At 54.1% G+C, this 22657-nt stretch overlaps 1 protein-coding gene across 2 annotated transcripts; it reads left to right on the top strand.

Annotated features, from left to right (window-relative positions):
- The first annotated feature begins 1531 nt into the window (after positions 1–1531).
- Positions 1532–20557, top strand: GTSE1 (G2 and S-phase expressed 1). 2 transcript variants are annotated; one of them, XM_059401771.1, is made up of 12 exons: positions 1532–1618; positions 1957–2044; positions 7910–7967; positions 8069–8678; positions 10930–11100; positions 11732–11852; positions 13450–13830; positions 17015–17087; positions 17503–17742; positions 18786–18990; positions 19433–19645; positions 20099–20557. In XM_059401771.1, exons 2-12 carry the CDS (start codon positions 2023–2025, stop codon positions 20180–20182), a joined length of 2178 nt encoding a protein of 725 aa, XP_059257754.1. In that variant the 5' UTR covers positions 1532–1618; positions 1957–2022; the 3' UTR covers positions 20183–20557. The 2 variants fall into 2 exon arrangements, 1 of the variants encoding a protein (XP_059257754.1); XR_009404706.1 differs by lacking the exon at positions 18786–18990 and having other exon boundaries at positions 20099–20185.
- The last annotated feature ends 2100 nt before the right edge of the window (positions 20558–22657 follow it).

Genomic DNA, 22657 nt, shown 5'->3' with positions numbered 1-22657 from the left:
TTAAGCAGGAACCTGAGCAAAAGACAATGGAATTCATGGGGCGCCCGGGTGGCCATGTGGATGAGGGTCTAGCTCGGGTTGTGGTCTTAGGGTTGTGAGACAGAGCCCCGTGTCAGGCTCTGTGCCCAGTGTGGAGTTTGCTGGAGATTCTCTCCCTCCTGGTCATGCTCATCCTCTCTCTCTGTCTCAAATAAATAAATCTTAAAGAAAAAAAAAAAAAAAAGGCCAAAAGACAATAGAATTCAGAAGGAACCCCATGGATCGAAACTCAGGTGGTGGAGGCGAGGTCTTGGTGGACCCAGCACAGCCGAGTGCAGTGGGAAGCCAACGGCCACAGAGGGCGCCCTTTGATAGAAAAGACATGTTGGAGATGCCAGGACAAGATAAAAGGGATGCAGAGGTCAGGCTGGGCTCTGTCCAAACTACAAGACACTGCCCCCCCAGCCCCTCTCTCCACCTCCTACCCCTTCAATATCCAGCCTCCACTCTCCCAGCTCTTGCCTGGGGTCCGTGGCTGGGCTGCGTGAGGCTGGGGGACATCACATAACCGAGCCCCTGCCATGCCTTTTAGGGGCTCAGGGTCTCACAGGGAGCTGGAATCAGGTGAAGTGGAGAGGGAACACAACCACACAGGGTGATGGGCGCGGGTGATGGGAAACCAGAGACAACGTGGAGTCCAGATGCCAGCCAATATAGAAGCCTTGGCGTAGGTCCTGGGCCTGGGAAGGCTGCCCCCTGGACAGCTCTCCATCCAATCTGCCCCAAGTAAACAACTCATTTCCGCCCCTGAAAAAGGTGTTCCTCCCTCTGGAGTTCAGACCTTCCCAGGGCAGACCCTATGGGGCATCCCAGGCCCCTCCTTCCCACATCCTCCCCCAGCCACTAGTCCCAGATACCCAGAGCAACAGCTTCATGGCACGGTGTCTCACCCTCCCGGCCACGAGCGGGGCGTTACTTACAGCTGGTTCACAGTCCACGGGGCAGCGCGGTCAGTCTGACCATTCACTGGCCAGTGCTCCGCGTCGCTCGGACCAGGGCTCTTGCTCCCCGTGCGGACTGCACCCCCGGGCCACGCGCCCTGCGCACCCCTCCGGCCCGCCCCCGCCTCTTGCTCTCAGAACAGACCCAGCTCCCCGGCGGGTGTGCGCTGGTGCGGGGGGGCCCGGGGCTTGGCGCCGACCGGCAAGCGGGGGCGCAGGAGGCACAGGCGCGCCCCCAGGTCGGTTCCCGCCGACACGCTTCGCGGGGAACTGAAGCCCCTGCGTGTACAGACAAAAAGCTGGGGTCGGAACCACGTCCCTCGGCACGCGCGGCTCCCCTGACGCCAAGCCTGCGGGGACCCGGCACGACGCCCCAAAGAAGCCCCCGCCCGCCTCTGCCGCCCAGCCCCGGGCGCCGGCGGCACCGAGACTCGCCCGGCCCACCCGCACGCGGAGGCAGTGCGCATGTGCGCCGCGCCCCTCCTCCCGGCGGCTCCGCCCCCAGCCCCCAGGATGCACCGGGCGCGGCGTCGTGGCGCAGCGCCTTCAAACCGGCCAATCGGCGGCCCGCGCCGCGCCCGCCGCGCCGCGTTTAAACCCCGGGCCGGGGTGGGCCGCCGGGGGCCGCCGTCGCTCGGGTGAGGGGCGCCGTGGGTCGGGCGGGGTCCTCTCGCGCTTTCGGTGGCGCTGCCGCGAGCGCGGGGGCTTCGTTGTGCTCGGCCGCGGAGCTCCGTCCAGAGCAGGGCCGCGGAGCTCCCGGCCTGGGGGCGCGCGGCTGGGCGTGCGAGGCAGAGGGTCCCGGCGGCACCTCCCGTGGCCTCCGGCCGCCATTCCCCTCCCCGCCTGCCGGCGGCCGCCCTCTCCCTGCGTCCGGGCCGGGGCTGCGGCGGCGCTCGCCGGCCTCCACGGGGTCCGGGGGCGGGTCCGGGGGCCTGGGCGCCGCACCTGCTCACCGCCGGCCCTGTCCTCCCCGCAGTGACTCCGACAGCCGTCGCCGTGGAAGGAGGACGCGCCGCCAGCCCGCCGGCCGGGAGAAGCGCAGATGGACGTCCCCGGGGAGAACGGTGCGTCCCCGCCGCTGCAGCGCCGCGGTCGGGGAGCTCGAGTGCCCGCATCTGCGAGAGCTTAGTCCGGTGTTTGTTCGGCGCTCACCGGTGCCCCGCGCCGGCCAAAGTCACGTCCCCGCCCTAAGCGGTGTGCCTCCGTCCCGCCTCTTTGGTTTTCGCTTTTCTCCTTCGCGTTCCCCCCAGCTTCGGATTTCCCTCAAAGCGGGGGTTCTCTGCAGCCCGACCCGCCGGGTATACCCGGGGCGGAGAACACAGCCTGGCACCTGGCAGGCGCTCGGGACTGGCGTGACCGAATCTGATGTTTCCTCTTGGTGTTCATTGCTGGCTCCTGTCGGCTGAGGCTAGTTTAGAATCTCCGTGAGTTTCTGGTCTTGTTCTGTCCGGGTCTGGCTTGAGCATCGGATGAGAAGACAGCCCCGGAGATGAGCGGAGGCCCAAACCCTCCTCTCTTTCCCCTAAGGCATGTGGGCGTCCCTGCATCCTGTGCTCCTGGCAACATCCGTGTGAGGCCGGTGGACTGGGTATCCTGGACACTTCATCCTGCCAAGAGCGTCCTGGGGGCTTCCCACTTTCATCCCGTCTTCCTCCTGCCTAGAAACATAGTTGCCTTCCTCCTGTCTAGAAACATAGTTGCCGCTGCATCCCTTCCTCCTTCCCGTCCCTACCCTCACGGGCAGTACCAGTGCAGAGCGCGGGGTCCCATGGGCTGCGCTGGAGGACTTCGGCCCTTGTCCCAACCCTCCCGGACCCTCATAGCCTTACTTCGTGCCCGTCCGTGTGCTTGTGCTCACCACTGACTTGCAGGCACAACCTTCCACCTCTCTGGCTGGTTTATCCTCCTTTTTGCAAGCTCTTCTTCCTCTGTCGTCTTCTGAAACTGATCTTTCCCAGGACATGGTCTGGGGTCTCTCTCGATCCCCCCGACCCCAGGGGCTCTCAGACGCTCCCAGGTTTTAAACTCCATCCGCTTTGTAGCGGGGCCTCCGTTTTGTCTTGGACACAGTCTTTCCCCAGAGTCTGGGTTCCTGTATCCACCTGTCCTTGGCGTCTTCCCCCAGATGGCTTGCACTCCGAGCCCAATGTGCTCGCCCTGTTCTTCGCCGGCTCTTTGTCCTCCTGTGCAAGCAAATGGCCCCTCTCCTTACCAACCGAAGTTGTGAAGCGGCCACGTTCGTTCAGTCCCCCATTATTGCTGTCTCCACCTCCAGAATGCATTCGGATCTGCCTCTTTCCAGCCCCACCCGGATGCCATCACCCCGTGCCTCAGCCACACTAACCTCCACCTCCGTGGGCATCTGAGATTTCAGCAGATTCCACTTCCTTCCCTTCCCATACATTCAACACAGCAGCCAGGCTAACCTTTGAGAAACACAGGTTAGACCATAACTCTTAGGCTTAAGCCTTCCATAGCTTCCTGTTGCACTCTGGCTAGAATAGAAGCTCCTTGCAGTGCCTTGCAAACCCTCCAGGATCTGACCCAACCTGTTTCTGCTTCCTGGAGCCTCTCCCTCAGCCCCTCAGCTGCCCCTCCGATGGCCAGCAGTGTCTTCGGTCTCTTTGCTCTTCCAGACCCGATCTGTGCAAGAGCAAACCAGTCTGTGTATACAGCCGGCCGACCGCCCCTCTCTTAGAGCAGGTGGAGCCCTGTGCCGCATCTTGCTCATGGTACGGGTTTATGGGGTGATCTTTGTATGTCAGCACGTGCACCGCTGCTGTTCTCTTTGGTCTGTGTGTAGTGGTCCGCCTTGGGGGACGAGGACTGATTTCTCCCATCTGCTGTGGGTGCACGTTCGTTTGTGTCCTGTGTCTTGCTTTCTCAAATGCTGTTGCAGCAAACGGCACCAGGACCGGCTGTGGGATGTCTGCCTGTAGGTCTCCTTGCTGGGCCGGAGGACACACGCATTTCTGATTTTTGTAGGTGCTGCCAGGTGACTAAGTGACGCCTCCCCCAGTGCTATGTGGACTGTCTTCATTCTCCACAGCCCTGTACCCGTTTTACCAAACTCTCTGGTTTTTTGACAACCTGACAGGTGAAAGTGGAATCTCAGGGTTACTTTTGTTTTAATTTTGTCAGTTATTTGATCTGGTGCTATCACTTGCCAGGTCTTCCATTACATCGCTGCTTGTTTTCCTACAGTTTGTAGGCACCGTTCTTAAATGAGCCCTCTGAGATGGGAGCCGCAGATACGTTTTCCCCTGCTTATTGTTTCTTTAACCTTGCTCATGGGGATTTTGGCTATGCAGAGATTTAAATTGGTTTTTTTACGTATTGTACTATCAGTCTCCGGTTTCCCGTTTGGTGTCATAGTTAGACCTCTTGTCTCCAGGTGACAATTTCCTCATGGTTTCTTGTTCCTTTTCTTTCCTTTTTTTTTTTTTTAAAGATGTACTTATTTATTTTGAGAGAGAGCATTAGTGCATGCACGCGTGAGTGAGCGGGGAGAGGGACAGAAGGAGAGGGAGAGAGAGAATCTCAAGCCGATGCCACCTTGAGTGAGGAGCCCCACATGGGACTCAGGCTCACAACCCTGAGATCGTGACCTGAGCCAAAATCAAGAGTCAGTCGCTCAACCCACTGAGTCACCCAGGTGCCCCTTCTTTTTCCTTTTTTTTTTTTTTTAAAGATTTTATTTATTTATTTATTTGACAGAAAGATAGAGAGAGAGAGCACAAGTAGGCAGAGCAGCAGGCAGAGGGAAAGGGAGAAGCAGGCGCTCCACCAAGCAGGGAGCCGGATGCGGGGCTCGATCCCAGGACCCCAGGATCACGACCCGAGCCAAAGGCAGACACTTAACCGACTGAGCCACCCAGGCGCCCCTCTTTTTCCTTTTATATATATTTTCCCTAAGGGAAAATACCATTTATTGAATACACCATTTCCCCCTTTAATTTGATGTGCTACTTTTATGTTATACTAAGTTTTCTTTTATCTGTCTTGCTTGTGTTAGGTTTATTCCCAGGTATTTAGTGGGTTTTGCGGCTACTGTAATGAGGTCTTTTCTTCCAGCATATCTTCACACTGTTCTTTGTAGATATGATGCCATTGATTGCTGTGCAGTAATTTTGTCTTCAGGCACCTGCTTTTATCCTTTTGCTACTTGTAATAGTGTTCACTTATTTTTTCATGTCTGTGATTATAGCATCCGTGCGCTGCGATCCTGTTCCCTCCAGATTCTCTCCTTTGTCTGATTGCACTGGTTAGTGCGCCCAGCACGGTGTCCAGGCTTGTCGTGACGGCAGACATCGTGGCCGTGTGCCCGCCTTTCGTGGAATTGCCTCTTTAGATACCACTAACTCTCATGCCGGTTTGTGAGTTCATTTACATATAGGTGGTAGTCCTGGTGCTGTTTATCAGTATTTCCACTTTTTTTTTCCTTCTTCCTTTCTACTTTTTTTTTTTTCCCCCTCCCGGGTACATGGTGGAATTGTACTTGTCTGCCCACTTGCAGCTGGATTCAGCTCAAGTGACTTGAAGGGTGGCCAGTGAAATGGGAATGCTGTGATATGTGTCACTTCTAGGTCTTTAAGAACTAGTATGAATTTGCTGTTTCCCCACTTAGGACAAGGGCCAGGCTCCATCAGCCTGTGTTCTGCAGTGAGAAGGATGTGGAGCAGGACCCAAGCCTCAACATACGTAGAGTTTGAGTAAGAAATAGAGCACTTGATGCTTGGGGGTTGTTTGTTACTTTAGCATAAGTTAGCCTGTCCTGACTGATAGAGTACACTGGTTCCTGCCTTTAGAAGGAATGCTTCTGATCGTGTCCCATTAGACCTGACCTTGGCTTTTGGCTGGAGATAGATACTTCCTTATATGATCAAATGTGTCTCTAATGTATCTATTGCTTTTTATAAAGAGCTTTTAAAGTCAACAAGGAATGTTGCATTTTTTAATATGTCTTATTAGCATAGATGGACACAATATAGTTCTTTCTTTTATGATCTGGTAATATAACAATCATGTCACTAGATTGTGTAAAATTGAACCATCCTACAGTCCTCAAGTCCTGAAACAAACTTCACCTAGTCGGGATGTGTTCTTCTTTTAATGTGCTGCTGGGTTCTGGTACCCAGTATTCCTCTCTAGGGTTTTTTCTGAGTCTGGTCTGTAACTTTCTTTATTGAGCTAACTAGAGTTTTGGGAAATGGTTATGCTTGCTTCTTAGAAGTAAGTTTAAAGGTTTCTTTTTTCTCTCCTGTGAAGCAGTCTAAATAACTTTGGAATGATGCATTCTTGAAAGACTTGACAGAATTATCCTGTGAAACTGTCTGGGACTTGTGCTCTTTCGAGGACAAGAGCTCTTGAGTAAATGAGTGCAGTTATTTTATGATAATTGAACTATGAAGATTTTTTTTTCTCTCTTCTGGAGTCAGTTTTAAAAATAAATCCACTTAAGTAATTTAAATACAAAAAATAGTGTCTTCTAGAAAATTATGCATTTCAGCCCAGTTCTTAGGTTTATATGCATGGAGTTGAGCAATCTAACTTAAGAATCTTTTAATTTCCTCTCTCTCTGGTCATTTCTCTTTATTGTGTTTGTGCATTTGTGCTTTCTACCTTTTCCTTGATTGGGTAATTAAGAATAATTGAAGTGACTAATTAGGACCTAATTATGAGAATACTGTACTTCAAATTTTTCTTTTTTTTTTTTTTTTTAAAGATTTTATTTATTTATTTGACAGACAGAGATCACAAGTAGGCAGAGAGGCAGGCAGAGAGAGATAGGAGGAAGCAGGCTACCCGCTGAGCAGAGAGCCCGATGCGGGGCTCGATCCCAGGACCCTGAGATCATGACCCGAGCCGAAGGCAGCGGCTTAACCCACTGAGCCACCCAGGCGCCCCCAAATTTTTCTAATTTTAGTAAGCATGCTGCATTGTTTTTTAGGATCAAATAAGATGTGAATTGTGAAACTGCTGTATAGACTTTACAGTATAGAAATATCCACTCAGTGCAATTATTATTACCCCCAGTGTAATTACCCATTTTGATAATTATTTGTAAGTGGCCCTTAGGGCCCTTAGCCAGACATAAAGGAATTTGTGAGAGCATTAGACATTTTCTGGCTTGGAGGAGCTTACACTCTAGCTGGGGTCCCAGAAAGGTAAAGGGACATTACAGAACAGTAGGGCAGCACAGCGACAGGTGTTAGGGCAGGGAGGCCCTAGGGACGCATGGGGGTGGATGGGGTGTGGGATCTAGGGGAAGGGTGCAGTTGCTCCAGGAAGGAGATCCGCTAACCTGGAGCCCGAGGTTTGTTAGAGAGAGTGGAGGTTTGCTAGAGGGGGTTGAGCTTCTAGGTGAGCTGGTGACGGAGCTATGGCGAAAGTGCAGATGGGGGTACAGGTGCAGTTTCATCTGGGTTCAGGGTGTGCTGTAAGAAGAGCCGGTCATCAGCAAATACATGTGGAGTCCGGAGGGTGCACTGGAATAATACTGAATTTGTTTTTGAAGGCAGAGTAGGTGTTGATGTAGTTTGTAAGCAAGGAATTCAGTTCTGGGGGACCTGAAGCAGGTGGTCTTTTGAAAATTGTCTATACCCGAGTATGACTTATCTAGCCTTGAAAAACTGGTTGAATGACTTGGTGAATGCATTTTAGATTATATCTTAAAGATGCGGACTGGGATTTTTGGGTCAGCTTAGCAAACCCAGGATTGCCAATGCTATTTTATTTTATTATTGGGTTTTTTAATGTTATTTTAAAAAGAAAACAAAACTGTTGGAGCATCTAGAGCTCTCTGTTAAGATGACGAGAAGGTACACTTTGGGGAGTGAAATTTTGTTGTTTTTATAGCTGCAGAGCCTGGGAATAGTTTCTCTTTGTTGGCCCCAACCCTCAAATAATGCTGGACTTTTCCCCCCCAGACATTCTCCTCTTGGCTGATGAAAAATTTGACTTCGATCTTTCATTGTCTTCTTCAAGGTAAATTATGAGTTTTCTTCCCTTTCCTTGGGTTTAACGTCATTCATTAAAGTCTTTCATTTAAATGCCATTGTTGTTAATAATCCTTTTATTTAAAACAGTGCAAATGAAGATGATGAGGTCTTCTTTGGACCCATTGGGCATAAGGAAAGATGTGTTGCTGCCAGCTTGGAATTAAACCGTCACATTCCTGAGGAACCTCCCTTGTCAGCCTCAGAAAGTCACTTCACCTGGAGTCCTCTCACTGGGGAAAAATTTGTGGAAGTGTATAAAGAAGCCCACTTACTCGCCTTACAGATAGAAAGCAAGAGCAAAAGCAAGGCAGCCCAAGATGTCACAGCTGAAGACCTCTGGAGCCAGGGCGTGGAAAGATTTATACAGGAATCAAAATTAAAAATAAGCCTATTTGAGAAAGAAAATGAAATGAAGAAAAGCCCCAAGTCACTTAAGAGGGAGACCTATTATCTGTCAGACAGCCCCTTGCGGGGCACACCACTCCTGGGAACCCAGACCCCCTCTGGAGTGGCCCTCCCAAGGGCTCCCGCCCAGACGCAGGAACCACCATGTTCGTCCCGCTCTTCTCTGCCAGCGGAACCAAGTACTGCTCACCCTCCACACCAGTCAGGGACTCAGAGAAAGGTCATCAGCAAATTGGTGCAGCCCCGGGCGTTTTCTGCGAGAGGAAAGAACATTCCTGTGGCCACGGAGCAGGTAGACACACACATATCCCAGAACATCTGTCTGGAGAGCTAGGTGCTCCCTTGCGTTTTAGCCCTTCGGTTTATGACCCTAAAGGAAACCGTGACAGGGAGAAGCTTGGAAACATAGCTGTGCTGAGGGCTCAGAAGCATAGGAACAAGGCCCCAGGTGGCTCAGTTGGTTAAGCATCTGCCTTTGGCTCAGGTCATGATCTTGGGGTCCTGGAGTTAAGCCCTACATCGGGGCTCCCCGCTCAGTGGGGAGCCAGCTTCTCCCTCTGCCTGTTCTGCTGGTTCTTCCTGCTGCTCCCCGTGCTTGGGCTCTCTCTCTCTGACCAATAAATAAATAAAATCTTAGGGAAAAAAAAAAGAAGGAAGTATAGACACAAAGTCCATGAAGAGCAGGGACAGCCTGGAGAGCTAGGTTTGGGGTGGATATGGACAGGGGCGGAACTACCTTCCTCTTGTGATGACTTAAAAACACCTCATCCTGAATGCCTTTTGAAATTTGTCCTTTTGCTTTGTTACAACACTAGATTTTCTACTTATTAGGGATTTCATGTATATTAACAAGCAACTTCCAAAAATTCCCCTCCTGGAACAGCCAGTAGCTATCTTCCTTAGCTGTGAATTTGTTCAGATCGTTTTCCTCCCAGGAACTATGCGGATAAGCTGTCCTGGGAAGTGGCAGTTGACAGCCAGGTCTTTGGGATACGGCTAGCCAACTCTGGTGCACTGGGGCTCCTGGAGATTTGCGGGGCAGGGCGCTCCGGTCGGGGAAGGTGTCAAAGGGTGGCTGGCGGCTTCCAGGCTTTGCTGACATTGTGTCTACTCAGGGGAGGAAGCTCCTGCTTTGAGGGGAGGCAGCAGGTAGAGCCTGCTGTGTGCCATTTCTCAGCTCCGCTGCTAACCTGGGCCCCAGGCCTCTGCTCTCCGAGCCAGTCGCAGAGGAATGGTACTGTACGATTGTAAGCAGGTCTGGGTCAGTGCAAACCACCCAGCAAGGGCCTAGCAGCTCCTTTTCCCTCTATAAGGACATCTCACGAGCTGCATGGCTTCCTGCCCTCAGAACCCAGGGCTGATCCGAGCTCAGATCTTGTCTGCCACACTGAAGCCTAGACAGGGGTAATGATCGCTGTAGCTTCCTCTAAATAGCTGTAGCCTCTAAATAGACGTTTTAATCAGTGATTCCTTTCTAGACAGCATTTTAAATTTCTAAAAGTGATGTGCCTAGAAGGAGTGCCGGGGTCTCATGGGGAGTATGTGGACCGCGGTAGGGATTACAGGTGGACTCAGGCAATAAGGAAATGCAATATTAGAAAATAGTATGACATGAATGATCCTTGAGAACATGCTTAGGGAAGGCAGCCAGACACAAAAGTTCACATATCGTATGCTCCCATTTCCAGGAAGGGACCATGATAGGCGAATTGTAGAGAGGGGAGTAGTTAGTGGCTGTCTAGGCGGGGAGGTTGACGGGAGTGGAAGGTGTCTGCTGATGGCTAGCACTTTCCTTCAGGAACAACAAGAATGTCTTGGGTTGATGCCGGTTGTACAACATTGTGAATTTGCTAAAAACCCCTGACACGTACACTTTGAAATGGTGAATTTTATGTTTCGTGAGCTATATCTCAGTTTTAAAATGCTGTAAAGGAAAAAGAAAGTTATTGTTCTAATGCTGTGCTTACTTTATGATCTGCTGCTGCTTCTTCGTAGCTGGCCTTGTTAGAAGGGGTTATCGACATAAGCCGGGGTTCATTCCCTGAATGCCCCTGGATCTAAATATTATCTGAAATTTATTCTTTGTTTGACTATGCTGCCCAGAGAAAAATGGCTTCCAGTACTCTGCCCGGAAGATTCATTACAACTGAGCAGCATCTCTGCTAGAAGGAATGACGTTTTAATCAGTGATTCCTTTCTAGACAGCATTTTAAAAGTTTTGGTACTAGAACCAATTTCCTCATCATCCTTAGCTAAGAATCCTGATTGAGGAAAAGCTTTAGAGGATCTCTCTCCTTGCTAATGGTCTTAGTATTCTTCCCCTCTGTTGTTAATGAGGAAGCAAAAGCCATCATCATTTTCGTCCATGGTGACTCGGTGCAGGAAGCGGGCTGCTGTGTTCACTTCTGTCTGCTGATGAGTGGAGGGACGTGTGCAGCGGGGGAAGATGGGCGGCGCCCGCCGTTGCTCTACACCGAAGCCTTGCTACTTCTGTACGTTGTTAAAGACCAGACAGTTCTCACATTTCATCTTACAATTTTCAGCCTATGAAAAGGATAGCAGCCAGTCCTTCCCAGTTGAAAATCCTCACTGAAGAGGAACCCCGCAGGGACGCGGCCCCTGACAAGTCCAGTGTGGCCCGCGAGCCCGCCAGCCTACCGGCTGGGGGAAACCACTCCGTCCAAGGCAAGCGATCGCTCCCTGTTCCGAACAAGGTGGGTCCGGCAGGGCAGCAGGCGGGCGTGGCCCGGGAGCAAAGCGATCTCAGGGGCAGCGCGCTAGACGCTGTGTGTCTTTGAAATCAAGTTGGGGGAGGTTGGAAATGGGATCGGTGCGAGGCTACTTGACGGAAGCTAGAGCGCACGGCCTGGTGTGTGGTGGGGGCTCCGTGGACCGGACTCGGCATCTCCGAGCATCCGTGTGTCTGCGGCTCCCTGCTTCCCTCAGAGACGCAACAGGTTGTCAGTGCTTGGCTCTGCCCCTCGTGGGCACAGACACAGGTGCCCACAGCCCTGCCGGTTCTTTCCTGGCCTTGTGGTTAGACGGAGCTGTGCGTCAGAACCACTTGTTAAAATTGCCAGAAGCTGGGCCCTACAGCTCGGGCTCTGCGGCTGGGGGTTGGAGCCCAGAAATCGGCCTTTCAGCAAGGTCCCGTGTGTCTTGCGCATGTCTTGGAAAACTACGCTTGAGCCCTGCGGCCTGGCCTTTCCCTTTAAATTCAAGGTGATCATTACTCAATTATTTAAAAACCCTAGATTTGCAAAGAAAGGTATAGATCATGGGTATAGATCTTGAACTCTTTGATGACTCTGGGTTTTTTGTTTTGTTCTTAACATTTTGCTGCAGTTGGGGCTGAAGAAAACCCTGTTGAAACCACCTGGCTGTGCTGGCGGGCTCTCAAGAAAGTCTTCCTCCGGGTCTGTTCCAGCGGCGATTTCCAGCGTGGGTGCTTCAGCAGCCGGCAGAGGTGCGGCCGGAGGGGAGCTCGGTGCCCAGACCCACCCCTGCCTAGCCAGGCCCAGCCCTGAGGGCAATGTCCCTCTCAGACCGTTTGGCTCCGCAGAAGGTTGTGGAGGGTTTGCTGCGGTGTGGGGTGGGGGCCATTGTGTCAGGGTCCCTGCCCTTGTGGCGCTCCCTTCCTCCGAGGAGAGCGCTGGGGTTAGTTTAGGGTGCCCTCCCCCCACACCGCCACAGCTGCCCTGTGCTCCAGGGGCCTGCGAACGTGCAAGGACGCAGAGACCGGCCCCTGGACATGTAACCAGACACAGGTGTTAAAAATAGGACTGTTCCAGACCACTTAGTGACCCTAGTCAACTCAGCGTTTATTTAAATCCCCACAGTGGAAGCAAGGAAAGGCAGCTGCCTTGTGGTCTCCGCGAGCCGAGGGCGCCATCTCGCGGTGGAGGGGAGAAGCCCTGGTGTGCTGGGGTTGGGTGAGGAGCGGCCCTCCGGTCCCTTCCAGACCCACCCGCTAGTCCTGTGCTATTTGCTGTCTAGACGTGTGTGGATTTTCTTCACAAAATGGGACAAGCGTCCTCTCTGGAAGCGGACTGATGTGATTTGGAGTCCTGCCTGCCCGGTGGTGGGGAGGAGAACTGAACTCGTTTCCGTAGCTGGACAGACGGCAGGCCGGTGCCTCCCCTGCAGCATTGTCCGGGCTTTAGAGGGAGTGCGTGACGGGCCCGCCCCCGACTCCGGAGTGGAGTGTGGCCGTGACCGGGGAAAGGGATCCCTGCCCCAGTGAGGGGCCGTGCAGTCTGTGCGGCCGGGGCTGCAGGGCTACGGCACTGCTCTCACTAGGGGTTGCTGCAGTCCTGCCTCTTGTAAAGGCTGCGAGACGGCTGCTGTGTGGGTGTGGGTGTGGGGGGTGTGTGTGTGTGTGGTGTGCACAGATGGGGCTGGTGAGGTCCGCGGGGACAGAGTGCGGTGAGGAGCACTGCGAAGCTGGTGCGCACCCTGAGACACGGGCTGCGGCCTCAGCCCTCCTCTTGGGCTTTCTGCAGGAGTCTTCCCAGATGGGCGTCTGCGGGGGGCGTACTGGCACCTGAGTGCTTGCCCGGGTTTATCTTCTTTCTGTTTTAAATGGGATTGCCCGGGATTGCTGTGACCCAACCGCCCTGGGATTTGAAGGGACCAAGCAGCTAGGACAGCGCCTTCTCTCCCTGTCCCCTCGCAACCTCCCTGACCAGAGGGGTGGGGCGCGCGACAACCCCGTCCACTTCTGGCCGCTCAGCCAGGGCAAAGGTCTGCTGCCGACAGCAGCAGGGAAGACGGGAAAGCTGGAACTCACGAATACTTACATGCGTCTTGGTAATGTGTCTGGAGTTTGTACCTTAGGACACACTCAGCTAAGCCAGGAGCAGCCCCACTTGTCCTGTGTGTGGGGACATTACCTGGCGTGCATGTGGGATGTTGCTCACAGGTCCTGTGTTTGATCGTGAGGAAATCATCGTGATAGAAATAAATAACCTTCTTCATTCGAAAACTATAAGTGCTAAGTAGTTTAGTAATTTAAAAATAATGGAAACTTAAGTGGTAACCAGATTTTGCGTCCCCTCTTGCAGCTAGATCCAGCAAGCCTGCAAGGATTTCCACGGGCGCTTCCCCGCCTCTGCCACCCAACAGCCATCCGGGCAGGATGGGCCCTGCTGTGCCGCGGCAGCCTCTGCGGGCCAGCCCTGCGGGTGCCTCCAGCCGGCAGAGCAGGTGCGCCGCGGCCACTGAGGCACTGGTAGAGCCGGCCAAGGCGCCCCCCGAAGCGGCTCTCGCCCAAGCCTCGTCACCAGGACAGGGAGGCCCTGGGCCGAACTCCGGCCCCACCTGGTCACAGCCCTCTCCCCTGAGTGCAGCTGGGAGTGCAAGAAGGCGGGACTCCTACCTACTCTGTGGGACGCGGGCCATGCCCACCCCTACAAGTCAATTTAAGATCCCCAGGTTTGCTACTGGTAAGGAGTTTTTCCTCTGTTTTTAATATATTGAACAGATTCTATATAAGGTTTTTTTTTTAGCTTTCTCTCTCTCTCTTTTTTTTTTTAAGACTTTATTTTATTTATTTGAGAGAGAGAAAAAGAGAGCATGAGATGGGGGAGAGTCAGAGGGAAAAGTAGACTCCCCGCTGAGCCGGGAGCCTGATGTGGGACTTGATCCAGGACTCCAGGATCATGACCCGGGCCACCCAGGTGCCGGCTTTTCTTACAGCACTTCAGTGTGTCGCTCTAGCATCTTCTAGCTTGCGCCCTTTCAGATGAGAACTCCGCAGCACTCTGGCCTCACAGTCACTCCCCTCTGCCCCGTCGCTGCGCCTGTGCTGCTCTCAGAAATTCCTCTCTCGTTCTGTTTCAGCATGTCGGTCATTAGCAGTTCTGAGGCGGCTTTCTTTGGGTTCGTCCTTCTTGGGGATTGTGAGCTGCTTTGATCCGTGGATTGATATTTGTGTTAATTCTGGGGGGAAAAACTTGGCCGTTGTTTCTTCAGATTCTTTTTTCTTGCTTCCCTTCATTTCCTGGGACTTTGATCACAAGTATTACAGGCCTCTCGATGTGGTCTTGTCGGTCACGGAGGCCCTGGGTTTCCCCACCTTTTCTTGTATTTCAGTTTGGGCGTTTCAAGGTGACATCTTCGCGTTTACATCTTTCTTTCCAGTTAATTTTTCATTTCTGATACGGTAGTTTTCCCGTCTTTGTCCTAACAGTGTTTGTTTAAATTCTTGAACATATTTATAATGGTTGTTTTAAGCTGTTTCTTTGATGCCATCTTCCCTGTCATGCTGGGGTCCATTTCTACCACTAAGTGTTTTTCTGGTGATGGTCACATTTTCCTGCTTCTTCACATGTTTAATAATTGTTGATCATCTCTTAGATGGTTAAGTTCAGGATTTTTGATATCTGGGTTTTGTTGTCCTGCTTTAATGAGCTGAATCTTACCCCGAAAGGCATTCAAATTGTGGGTCAACTTGATCCTTTTGTGGATTCTTTTTAAGTTTTGATGGGGCAGGTCTTGAAGCCGTTACCCTGGGGACCAGGCAGCCCTGCTATGAACACTTGCCTGTCTGAGTCCCTGCTGAACGTGATATATGCTCCTGAGGTCTCCGCTCTGGTTGGATCGGCGTGGCGGTCCCGCAGCCCCCTACGAGTGGTGACAGTTGTTCCCACTGGCTATCTTCATCATGGCCTATTGGAGTCTCGTGCTGTTATACATGTGCTGCTGTTCCTTGTGCAGCTGGCCTGGGCTCCCTCCCCATTTCTAGAGCTTTTCCTCTGTAGCTCCCACCTGTCTAGGTCCACCCCCCAAATTCCCGCTCCCCTCCGCATCCTATGATCAGTACGACCGGGGGGGCTGCTGTGGCCTCCCCCACCTGCACCGGCATGGTGTCGGGCAGATAGTAGGTGGGTGTTCAGTGGAGGTACATTCATCTAAGAAATGCGTTAATGTGAACGTTGTACAGCACAGACTCAAGGGAGATGGTAGTTGTAGCCTCTCCCTCGTGAATGTGCTTTCCAGGCAGATGTTCGAAGTTTCCAGCACCGCTGGCCCGCACAGGTGGCCTTTATGGCCCAGAAGCCTCCTTTGGAGGCCTGGGGGCTCCTTTGACTTGTTTTACTGTAATTAGCTCCTCTTCTTCATGCTCCCAGCCTCGAAGGTGCGGCCAGTGAGGAGGAGCAAGGAGACTCCCCGCAGTCCCGCGTGCCACGCCCATCTCTGCCCCATTGCCTGGGCCTCAGTCCTGGGCCTGTGCTCGCCTGCCAGGGAAGCAGAGGCAGGTTGTCCTCCTGCCTCGCTGACGGTTCTTACTAAGAAGAGGAGAGTGGCTGTTGAACGAACTAGCGGCTTCAGCCAAGTTAGCGGGCGAGGTGAGAGGTGAGAGCCGAGGGGCAGCAGGGGCCGGCTCCCCAGCACCTCAGGACTGAGGAATGGATCGGAGGAATTCAGTGCAGGGGCCTCCACGGGGCTTTAGGCCTTCTACAGAGCCCTCCCCTGAGGGACAAGGAGGCCCTCGTGGTCAAGAATGGAAGCTGGGGGGCTCCTGGGTGGCTCAGTGGTTAAAACTTCTGCCTTCGGCTCAGGTCATGATCCCAGGGTCCTAGGATCGAGCCTCGCATCGGGCTCTCTGCTCAGCAGGGAACCTACTTCTGCCTCTCTCTTTGCCTGCCTCTCTGCCTGCTTGTGATCTCTGTCAAATAAATGAAGAAAATCTTAAAAAAAAAAAAAAAAAAGAAAGAAAGAAAAGAAAAGAATGGAAACTGGGAGAGTTGGGTGGAGGCCTTGCCAGGATGTGAACTAGAGACTGGGGCGGGGGTTGCTGGGAGATTGGGGGAGCCTGCCGCAGTGTGGGGAGGGGCCTCCGCACACCACCCAGGGCCTGCCTCCCACATCGGGGGACCGCATGAGAAAGCACAGGCCTGGCGCTGGCCCACGGGCCAGTCTGGATGTGTTGAGTTGGAGATGCCGCAGGGCTCCTGTGGCCTGGGCTGAGCAGGCGGGTGAACGCATGAGTTTGGATCCCGCGGGAGAAACCGCACCTAGAGATAAAGTGTAAAGTCCAGCCGAGGGCCCAGTGTGTTTGCGAAAATGGGTTTTTCAGGGTGACCGTATCCAGCAGAGCTTGCTTCCTTTCCTGCCAGATGCCCATAGCCGTGGCCCTCCAACGGCCTTTGTCTGCTGGCCTCGTCGAGCTGCGAGGCCACAGGAATAGTACCGGTCCCAGTGCCCATCACCTGCTGCCCTCTCCTGCCCGTTCCGGGCCCTTACAGCGCCTCCAGCTACTCTGGGGTGTGGTTGTCCTTTCCTCACCGTGTCAGGGACAGGGCTGTCTCACGAGCGTCTTTCATCATCCGCCCTGGGGCAGGCTGCTCCCACAAAGTCCGGGCTGGCGAGGCTGCGAGGAGCCACCACCCTGCTCAGAACACCCCGCTCTGTGACCGTGTGGCAGCATGCTCCCTCTGGCTGCGCGCACTGGGGGTCATGATGCCAGCTGTCATAGTCGAGGGGACATGGGTACCCTAGGAACAGGGCCCTGCCCCAGAGCGTTCAGTGTTTGAGGAGAGTTGCTCTTGGTGAAGAGCCCTGGATGGGGGGTTTGTCCCTCACCCCATGTGTGACAGATTGTACACGCTTCCTCTCCTGGCCCAGGTGAGCCCCCAGACAGCACGACACCGAGGTCCTGTCGAGCACAGAGGCCGCAGTCCTGCACATCCGTGGGGAGGTGAGTCGGTGCATCCTTTGAGTTTATATCACTCCGAGAAGGAGCCTGCTCGGCTCTGAGCGTTCTCAAGCAGGTGTGTGGTGACCCCACAGCCCAGCCCCACGTGGCCTGATCCCCAGTCGGTCTGTCACATCTGCTTCGTGACAGTCGCAGGCTTGCTGACAGTGCTATAACGAGCTCTCAGGCCTGACCTCGTTACCGCCACTGATGGAGGAACCAGAAGCCCACACCAGGGCCTCCCGGGGGGGCTGGGGCAGCCCTTCCTGCCCAGAGCAGAACTCCAGCAGGCTTCATGGGCTTCAGTCTTTTATCCTTCGTGTTGAAATCCTGGGGTTTTTACCGCATTAGCATATTGGCTGAATGGATAGATCTTTTTTAGTCACATCTGCTGAAGACTCCAGTTTTGTTTTTCCAGGGTGGTTGTCCATAGCACTCCCGCTAGACGCTCGTCCGTGGCGGCCCCACAGAGACTTGGAAGCTGTACAAGGACCCCCTTGAGTAGGAAGCACACGTCAGCCCTGCCCACACCTGCCAGCCGTCGGCTCTCTGGCCTTCCAGTGATGACCCCTAAAACCGTGCCCAGAGCTCTGGCTTCACCTCTGTGCGTGTCCGCTCGGCGGCTTTCTTCTGAGCCCCGGAAAAAGTCTTCAGTGAGGTAAGAGGTAAAGGCTGCAGTAAGTTCGTCTCGGACTCTCAGGACCCAAGGTGATTCTTCCACTAGAAAGTCTGGCGGGTGAGTCACTTGTCAGGAACCCACCCTAGTCTGGCGGGTGAGCACTTGTCAGGAACCAGCCGGGCCGAGGCTCATCATGTCTGATCAGCTGCAGCCGCGGGGGCCTGTCAGTGGCCCTCTGAAGTGAGGGAGGGCACCTGCTTGTTCCACTGTCATGTCCCCACCCAGCGTCCTGTCCCGGTTGGGCTGCTGGGCTGGGCAAGGAGGGAGAGCATCTGTCCTGATCGCCCGTCGCTGTGGGCCTCGGCCTCTCACTGGGAGGAGCCCTGTGGACAGAGGGCTCTGTAAGGTGCGCCACATCCAGAGCTCTGGTCTGGTGCGGTCTTTGCAACTGGGTCCCCGGGAGAGTCCCACAGTCTAGCTGCTAGGGTGTTGGTCACGGGTGACCACACCCAGATTTCCTGAGAAACAAACTGAATTCTCTAGACTGTCTGTCCTACCTGCCTCTCCCCCTTCCTCTGATCTTTCCCCACCACTTTGCTCCTGCCGTGATGCCCCCGGCCCCCAACATGGCAAATAGGCTGTCCTGGCCGTGCTCTGCCTAGAATGCACCGCCGTCCACAGTTGAAGTCCATGTTGAAGGGCCAACCTCAGGGGCCTTTCCAGAAAGCCTCAGCTCCCCACCCGGTCACTCTTCCATTTTCCTGCTTGATCGTCTTCAGAGCGTCTCTCTCCTTGCTGCCGAACGTGGAGTACGTACTTGTCTAGTTACCAGATTCCCCAGGAAAGGGGAGCGAAATAGGCCCGTGGGGACAGCAGGCTAGCGAACAGTTAGAGCCAGAGGACCTCAGACTTTTATTTTTATCCACGAAGAGGCTTAAGGCTGGAAGGAGCCTCGCGCATGGTCAGAGCTGCCGTGGACGGCACACGCCACGTAACACACCTCCTCCAAAGCTGGACTCCTCGCCCACAGGCCAACACATCCCCAGACCCCCTCCTAAGATTTCTGTTTCTCTGTCTGGCAGAGCTGCACCAAGGCAGAGGAACAGCAGTGAGGCCACCTCTGGGTGCAAGGACTCGTCACCTGAGGGGCCTTTGTCCCCTCCGTCGGCCGTGCCACAGGCACTTCACTTTTCTCCAGAGGAGAGGGACTTGAGTTTTGCAAAAAGCGTCAGCACGGAAGTAGCCCTGGGTGCGGCCCAGCCCCCTGGAGACACAGCCGCCAGTGAGGTACCTGTGTCACCCCGGGTGGCCCGGCAGACTTAGCACAACGGTCCCCAGAGGCACTCTCCAGGACTTGATCCGTCATCCCCGGGACCTCCGGTGCCAGCCATGCCAGAGAGAGGGAGTGTGCACCTCCAGCCTCTAGCGGGGACCGAAGCCACACCCTGCCCCCCACACCCCCGTGTCGGATGGGAGAGGGCCAGGCTCCAGCATGGGAAGCAGGGCAGCAACAGGGGGTTCGGAGGGAGCTCCGGTGTGGGCTGTTGGCTGGGGCGGCGGATGGGGGTGGGTTTGTGTGGGGGGCAGCCAGAGAGGAGAGAACTCAGCAGGTGCCCACACAGCCACTCCAACCCCTAAAGGCCCCTCCTTCCCTGGGTCTCCTATGTTTTCTCAGAATGGTTGACAGAAAGTTCCTGGAAGTGCCTTTAAGTCTTGTGTTCTTGTTTAGGCTCTTCTCGTGGATCTCAGACTGGACCAGCTGGCCATCACCCCACAAGCTGAAAGCACAGCCCGCCTCGAGGTCCCTCTCATTGACTTTTGCAATAGTCCGGAGGTGCATGTGGCTCTGGGATCTGAGCGTGGACCGCTGATCGACCTGCTGCTCAACACTCCAGACATGGACAGGAACACTGCGTCCAAGGCCCCCCAGGAGGTGGGACAGGTGAGGAGCCGCCTCGGGCTCTGTGGCCATGTCGCCTCGGGTAGTCTCTGTTCTGGGTCTGTTCCTTGTCCTACGGTGCTTCACAGTGACCCTTGAGAGTGGCCCGGGAGGTTTCTAAAGTGACATGGCTCAGGGCACACCCCCCCTGGGGCACCAGGTCCTGCTATAGGATCCTGCCTGGGAAGCCCAGGCTCTCAGAGGGCGGGGGTCACATCACGGCCCCACAGGGCCTCACCACCACCACCACCCCCCACCCCGTGCCTACTCTGTGACGAGGGAACTCCGAGTCCTTCCGTGTGGCATTTTCCCCTTCCAGCTCCTCTGTCCGCGGGCCTGAGCCAGGCTGTCCGGGCAGTTGGCGGCCCCGCGCTGCGGCAGAGAGGCCTCGAGGGGAGCCGATGGGCTTCCAGGGGCAGTGTGGCCACACGGCTCACCGCCTGTCGCTTCTTGCAGCTGATCGACTTGGCTTCTCCTCTGATCCAGCTGAGCCCTGCAGCTGACAAGGAAAACCTGGATTCTCCACTTCTCAAGTTCTGAGAAGAACACAGTCTGTTGCTCGTTTCACTCTTTCTAAAAGAACCTTCAGTCCTAAGGTGGTTTTCAACCCTTAGAAATAAATCTTAGGAGAAGTTGTACTGAGGGGAAAAGCCAACCTTTGGTAAGGGTTCTGTGCCTGGAGTGGTTGCTGTGGGCCAGGGTGGGGGTGTTTGTGGCTCCCGGGTCACCTGCTGCCCAGCGTCTCCTGCACATGTTGCCCGAGTGCTGGGCTGAGACGCGGAGGTGCGGTTGCTCCGGTTGAAGAATTCTGTTTTGGATGTAAAATAGCACATAACTATTTTTAAAATTAAGTTTGTATGAAAGTTAAATATTCTAGACTTAAATTGTAAAATAAATGAAAATTATTAAAACACACCTTGGTTTTTAAGGTTGTCTGGATTTTCAAACATGCATAACTATTTTTATTACTATCAGATTAGGTATGCAAACTTTCTTTTCTTTTCTTTTCTTTTTTTAAAGATTTTATTTATTTACTTGTCCCCCTGCACAAGCAGGGGGAGCTACAGGCAGAGGGAGAAGCAGGTTCCCGCTAGCAGAGATCCCTTGGCGGGACTCAGTCCCAGGACTCCAAGATCATGATCTGAGCCCAAAGCAGAGGCTTAACCAACTGAGCCACCCAGGCGCCCCTAGGTTATCCAAACTTTAGTTGTTTCAAGTGATTTTCAAAATTGAGTATGAATAAAAATTGGTTTAAATGCAGACCCAGGCTCACGGCCCAGGTCTGGGGCAGGCTTAGTAATCTGCACTTCCAGCCCACACTCAGGACACAGCTGGAGAAGAGGTTGCTCTGGGGAGTGAGGGGGCCAGGCCGAGGGAGAGGTGTGGGAGCTGAGGTCCAGCCCATGTGGGCACGGGGGTGAGGAGGACCCCTCCATGTGCTCAAAGCAGGAGCCGATCTGGTAGAGGGAGCTGAGGGCCACTGGAAGGTTTCTTCCCCGACTGAAGCCATTCTCATCTAAATCTTTTAAAAAACTAAAACTAGCTGGCCTGGAAGCCAATGATCTGTATAGATACCTCATTTTTTGAGAAAATTTCGCAGTCTGAGTGCAGTGGCCTCTCAGCAGACCGGAGTCACGGGGCCTGCTGTTTGGGCTCCCGTCTGGTATTTCCTGCCCGACACCAGGGAGCCTCGGTCCACAGAGCGCGGAGGGGGACAAGCCGGGGGCCGTGCTTTGAGCTTTCTCTGGTTAACGTTTCAAATGGAGAGGGGACTCCTGGGCTGCCCAGAAAAGGCCCGCGTGTCTCCTGGACAGCACCGCACTTGTGGAGGAGCCTTCCATCCAAAGGCAGGAATGCTTGCACGTGTGAGCGCTTACCTGGATGTCTGCGTTAGCTCAGACTCTGGAAGCTGGGTGCCCTGCTCTAGGTACGCTCCCTGGCCAGGGGGACAGAGAAGCGACCAGAATCACGGCAGCCTTCTCTTCCCTCGGCTCTGTTCCTGTGGGCAACAAGCATGCTAGGCTCCCATATTCATGCAGGGTGTCCTCTGATGTGGCCCCTCAGCTCACAGGGAAAAACCCAAAGCCTGGAACTCATCCTTCACATGTTACTTATGTCTTATTTATCTAGTTTTAAGCAGTCTTCACACTGAACTTGGGGCTGGAACTCATGAACCCGAGACCAAGAATCGCAAGCTCTTCTTAAGAGGACAGGCACCCTACGTATTGATGGAGACTACTACAGGCAGGCTGCGTTGCTCCCAGCGACACAGAAGCAAGCAAAGCTCATGCCTCCCCCTCACCTGCGGCTTTACGGTTCAATATGAAGGAGGGACATTAAACTTAGTCAATATACAAACATTAAGTGGGGCTCTGGCCATCCCATCCAAACCTAGGGGATGAGCTGGGCCTTGGGCCTTGGCCTGCTCCCTGGCTCTTCTCGCCCAAGGCCCCTCCCCTCCCTCAGGCTGCCTGGGGAGCGGCCAGGCTCTTGGGGCCCAGGGGCATCGCCCAATCTACAGGTGTGGCCAGAGAGGACAGAAGTAATAGGATTTTAATCCTGTTAAAAAGACAGATACTCGAGCTCCCTGAGTGGTGGCCACGTTCTCCACACAGTAGTGTGAGGGGCGTTGGTGGCCACTACAGAGCCACCCTCCCAGGTTTAAGAGGTCCAACTCCATGCCATTTTTACCGGATTTCATTAAGCTCCTGATGCACAGCTCCAGAACCTACACATACTACTACATCGCTGTTGACAGATGGCATTTAGGACGTCGCCGTCCTTCCCATGGCTGAACCATCCAAAGCGGCTGAAAGGCCAGATTTTTAACTGAAAAGCGGCAGAAAATGCTGCAAACGTTTCATGTTTTTTTGCCGCATACCTAAACCCAAACCCTTTGCTCAGGCAGGAAAGTGGACTTCCGCCCTAACCTTGTACCGAAATGCCACACCCAGGAAGGGTGAAGTCCTCTAGACTGAGCCAAAATGTCCAGTGGCCTCAGCTCAGCCACTCCAG

The sequence above is a fragment of the Mustela nigripes genome, chromosome 6, assembly GCF_022355385.1.
Source record: "Mustela nigripes isolate SB6536 chromosome 6, MUSNIG.SB6536, whole genome shotgun sequence".
In the NCBI taxonomy this organism is placed as follows: domain Eukaryota; kingdom Metazoa; phylum Chordata; class Mammalia; order Carnivora; family Mustelidae; genus Mustela; species Mustela nigripes.
Note: the sequence above shows the minus strand (reverse complement) of the source record. Positions and strands in the feature narration are given on the sequence as shown.

Bases quoted from the DNA above. Each gene is read 5' to 3' on its own strand.
- GTSE1 (XM_059401771.1), top strand. From the start codon at position 2,023: ATGGACGTCCCCGGGGAGAACG. The intron at 2,045-7,909 runs GTGCGTCCCCGC...TTTCCCCCCCAG, and splicing joins GGACGTCCCCGGGGAGAACG to ACATTCTCCTCTTGGCTGAT. The intron at 17,088-17,502 runs GTGAGTCGGTGC...TTGTTTTTCCAG, and splicing joins TCCTGCACATCCGTGGGGAG to GGTGGTTGTCCATAGCACTC.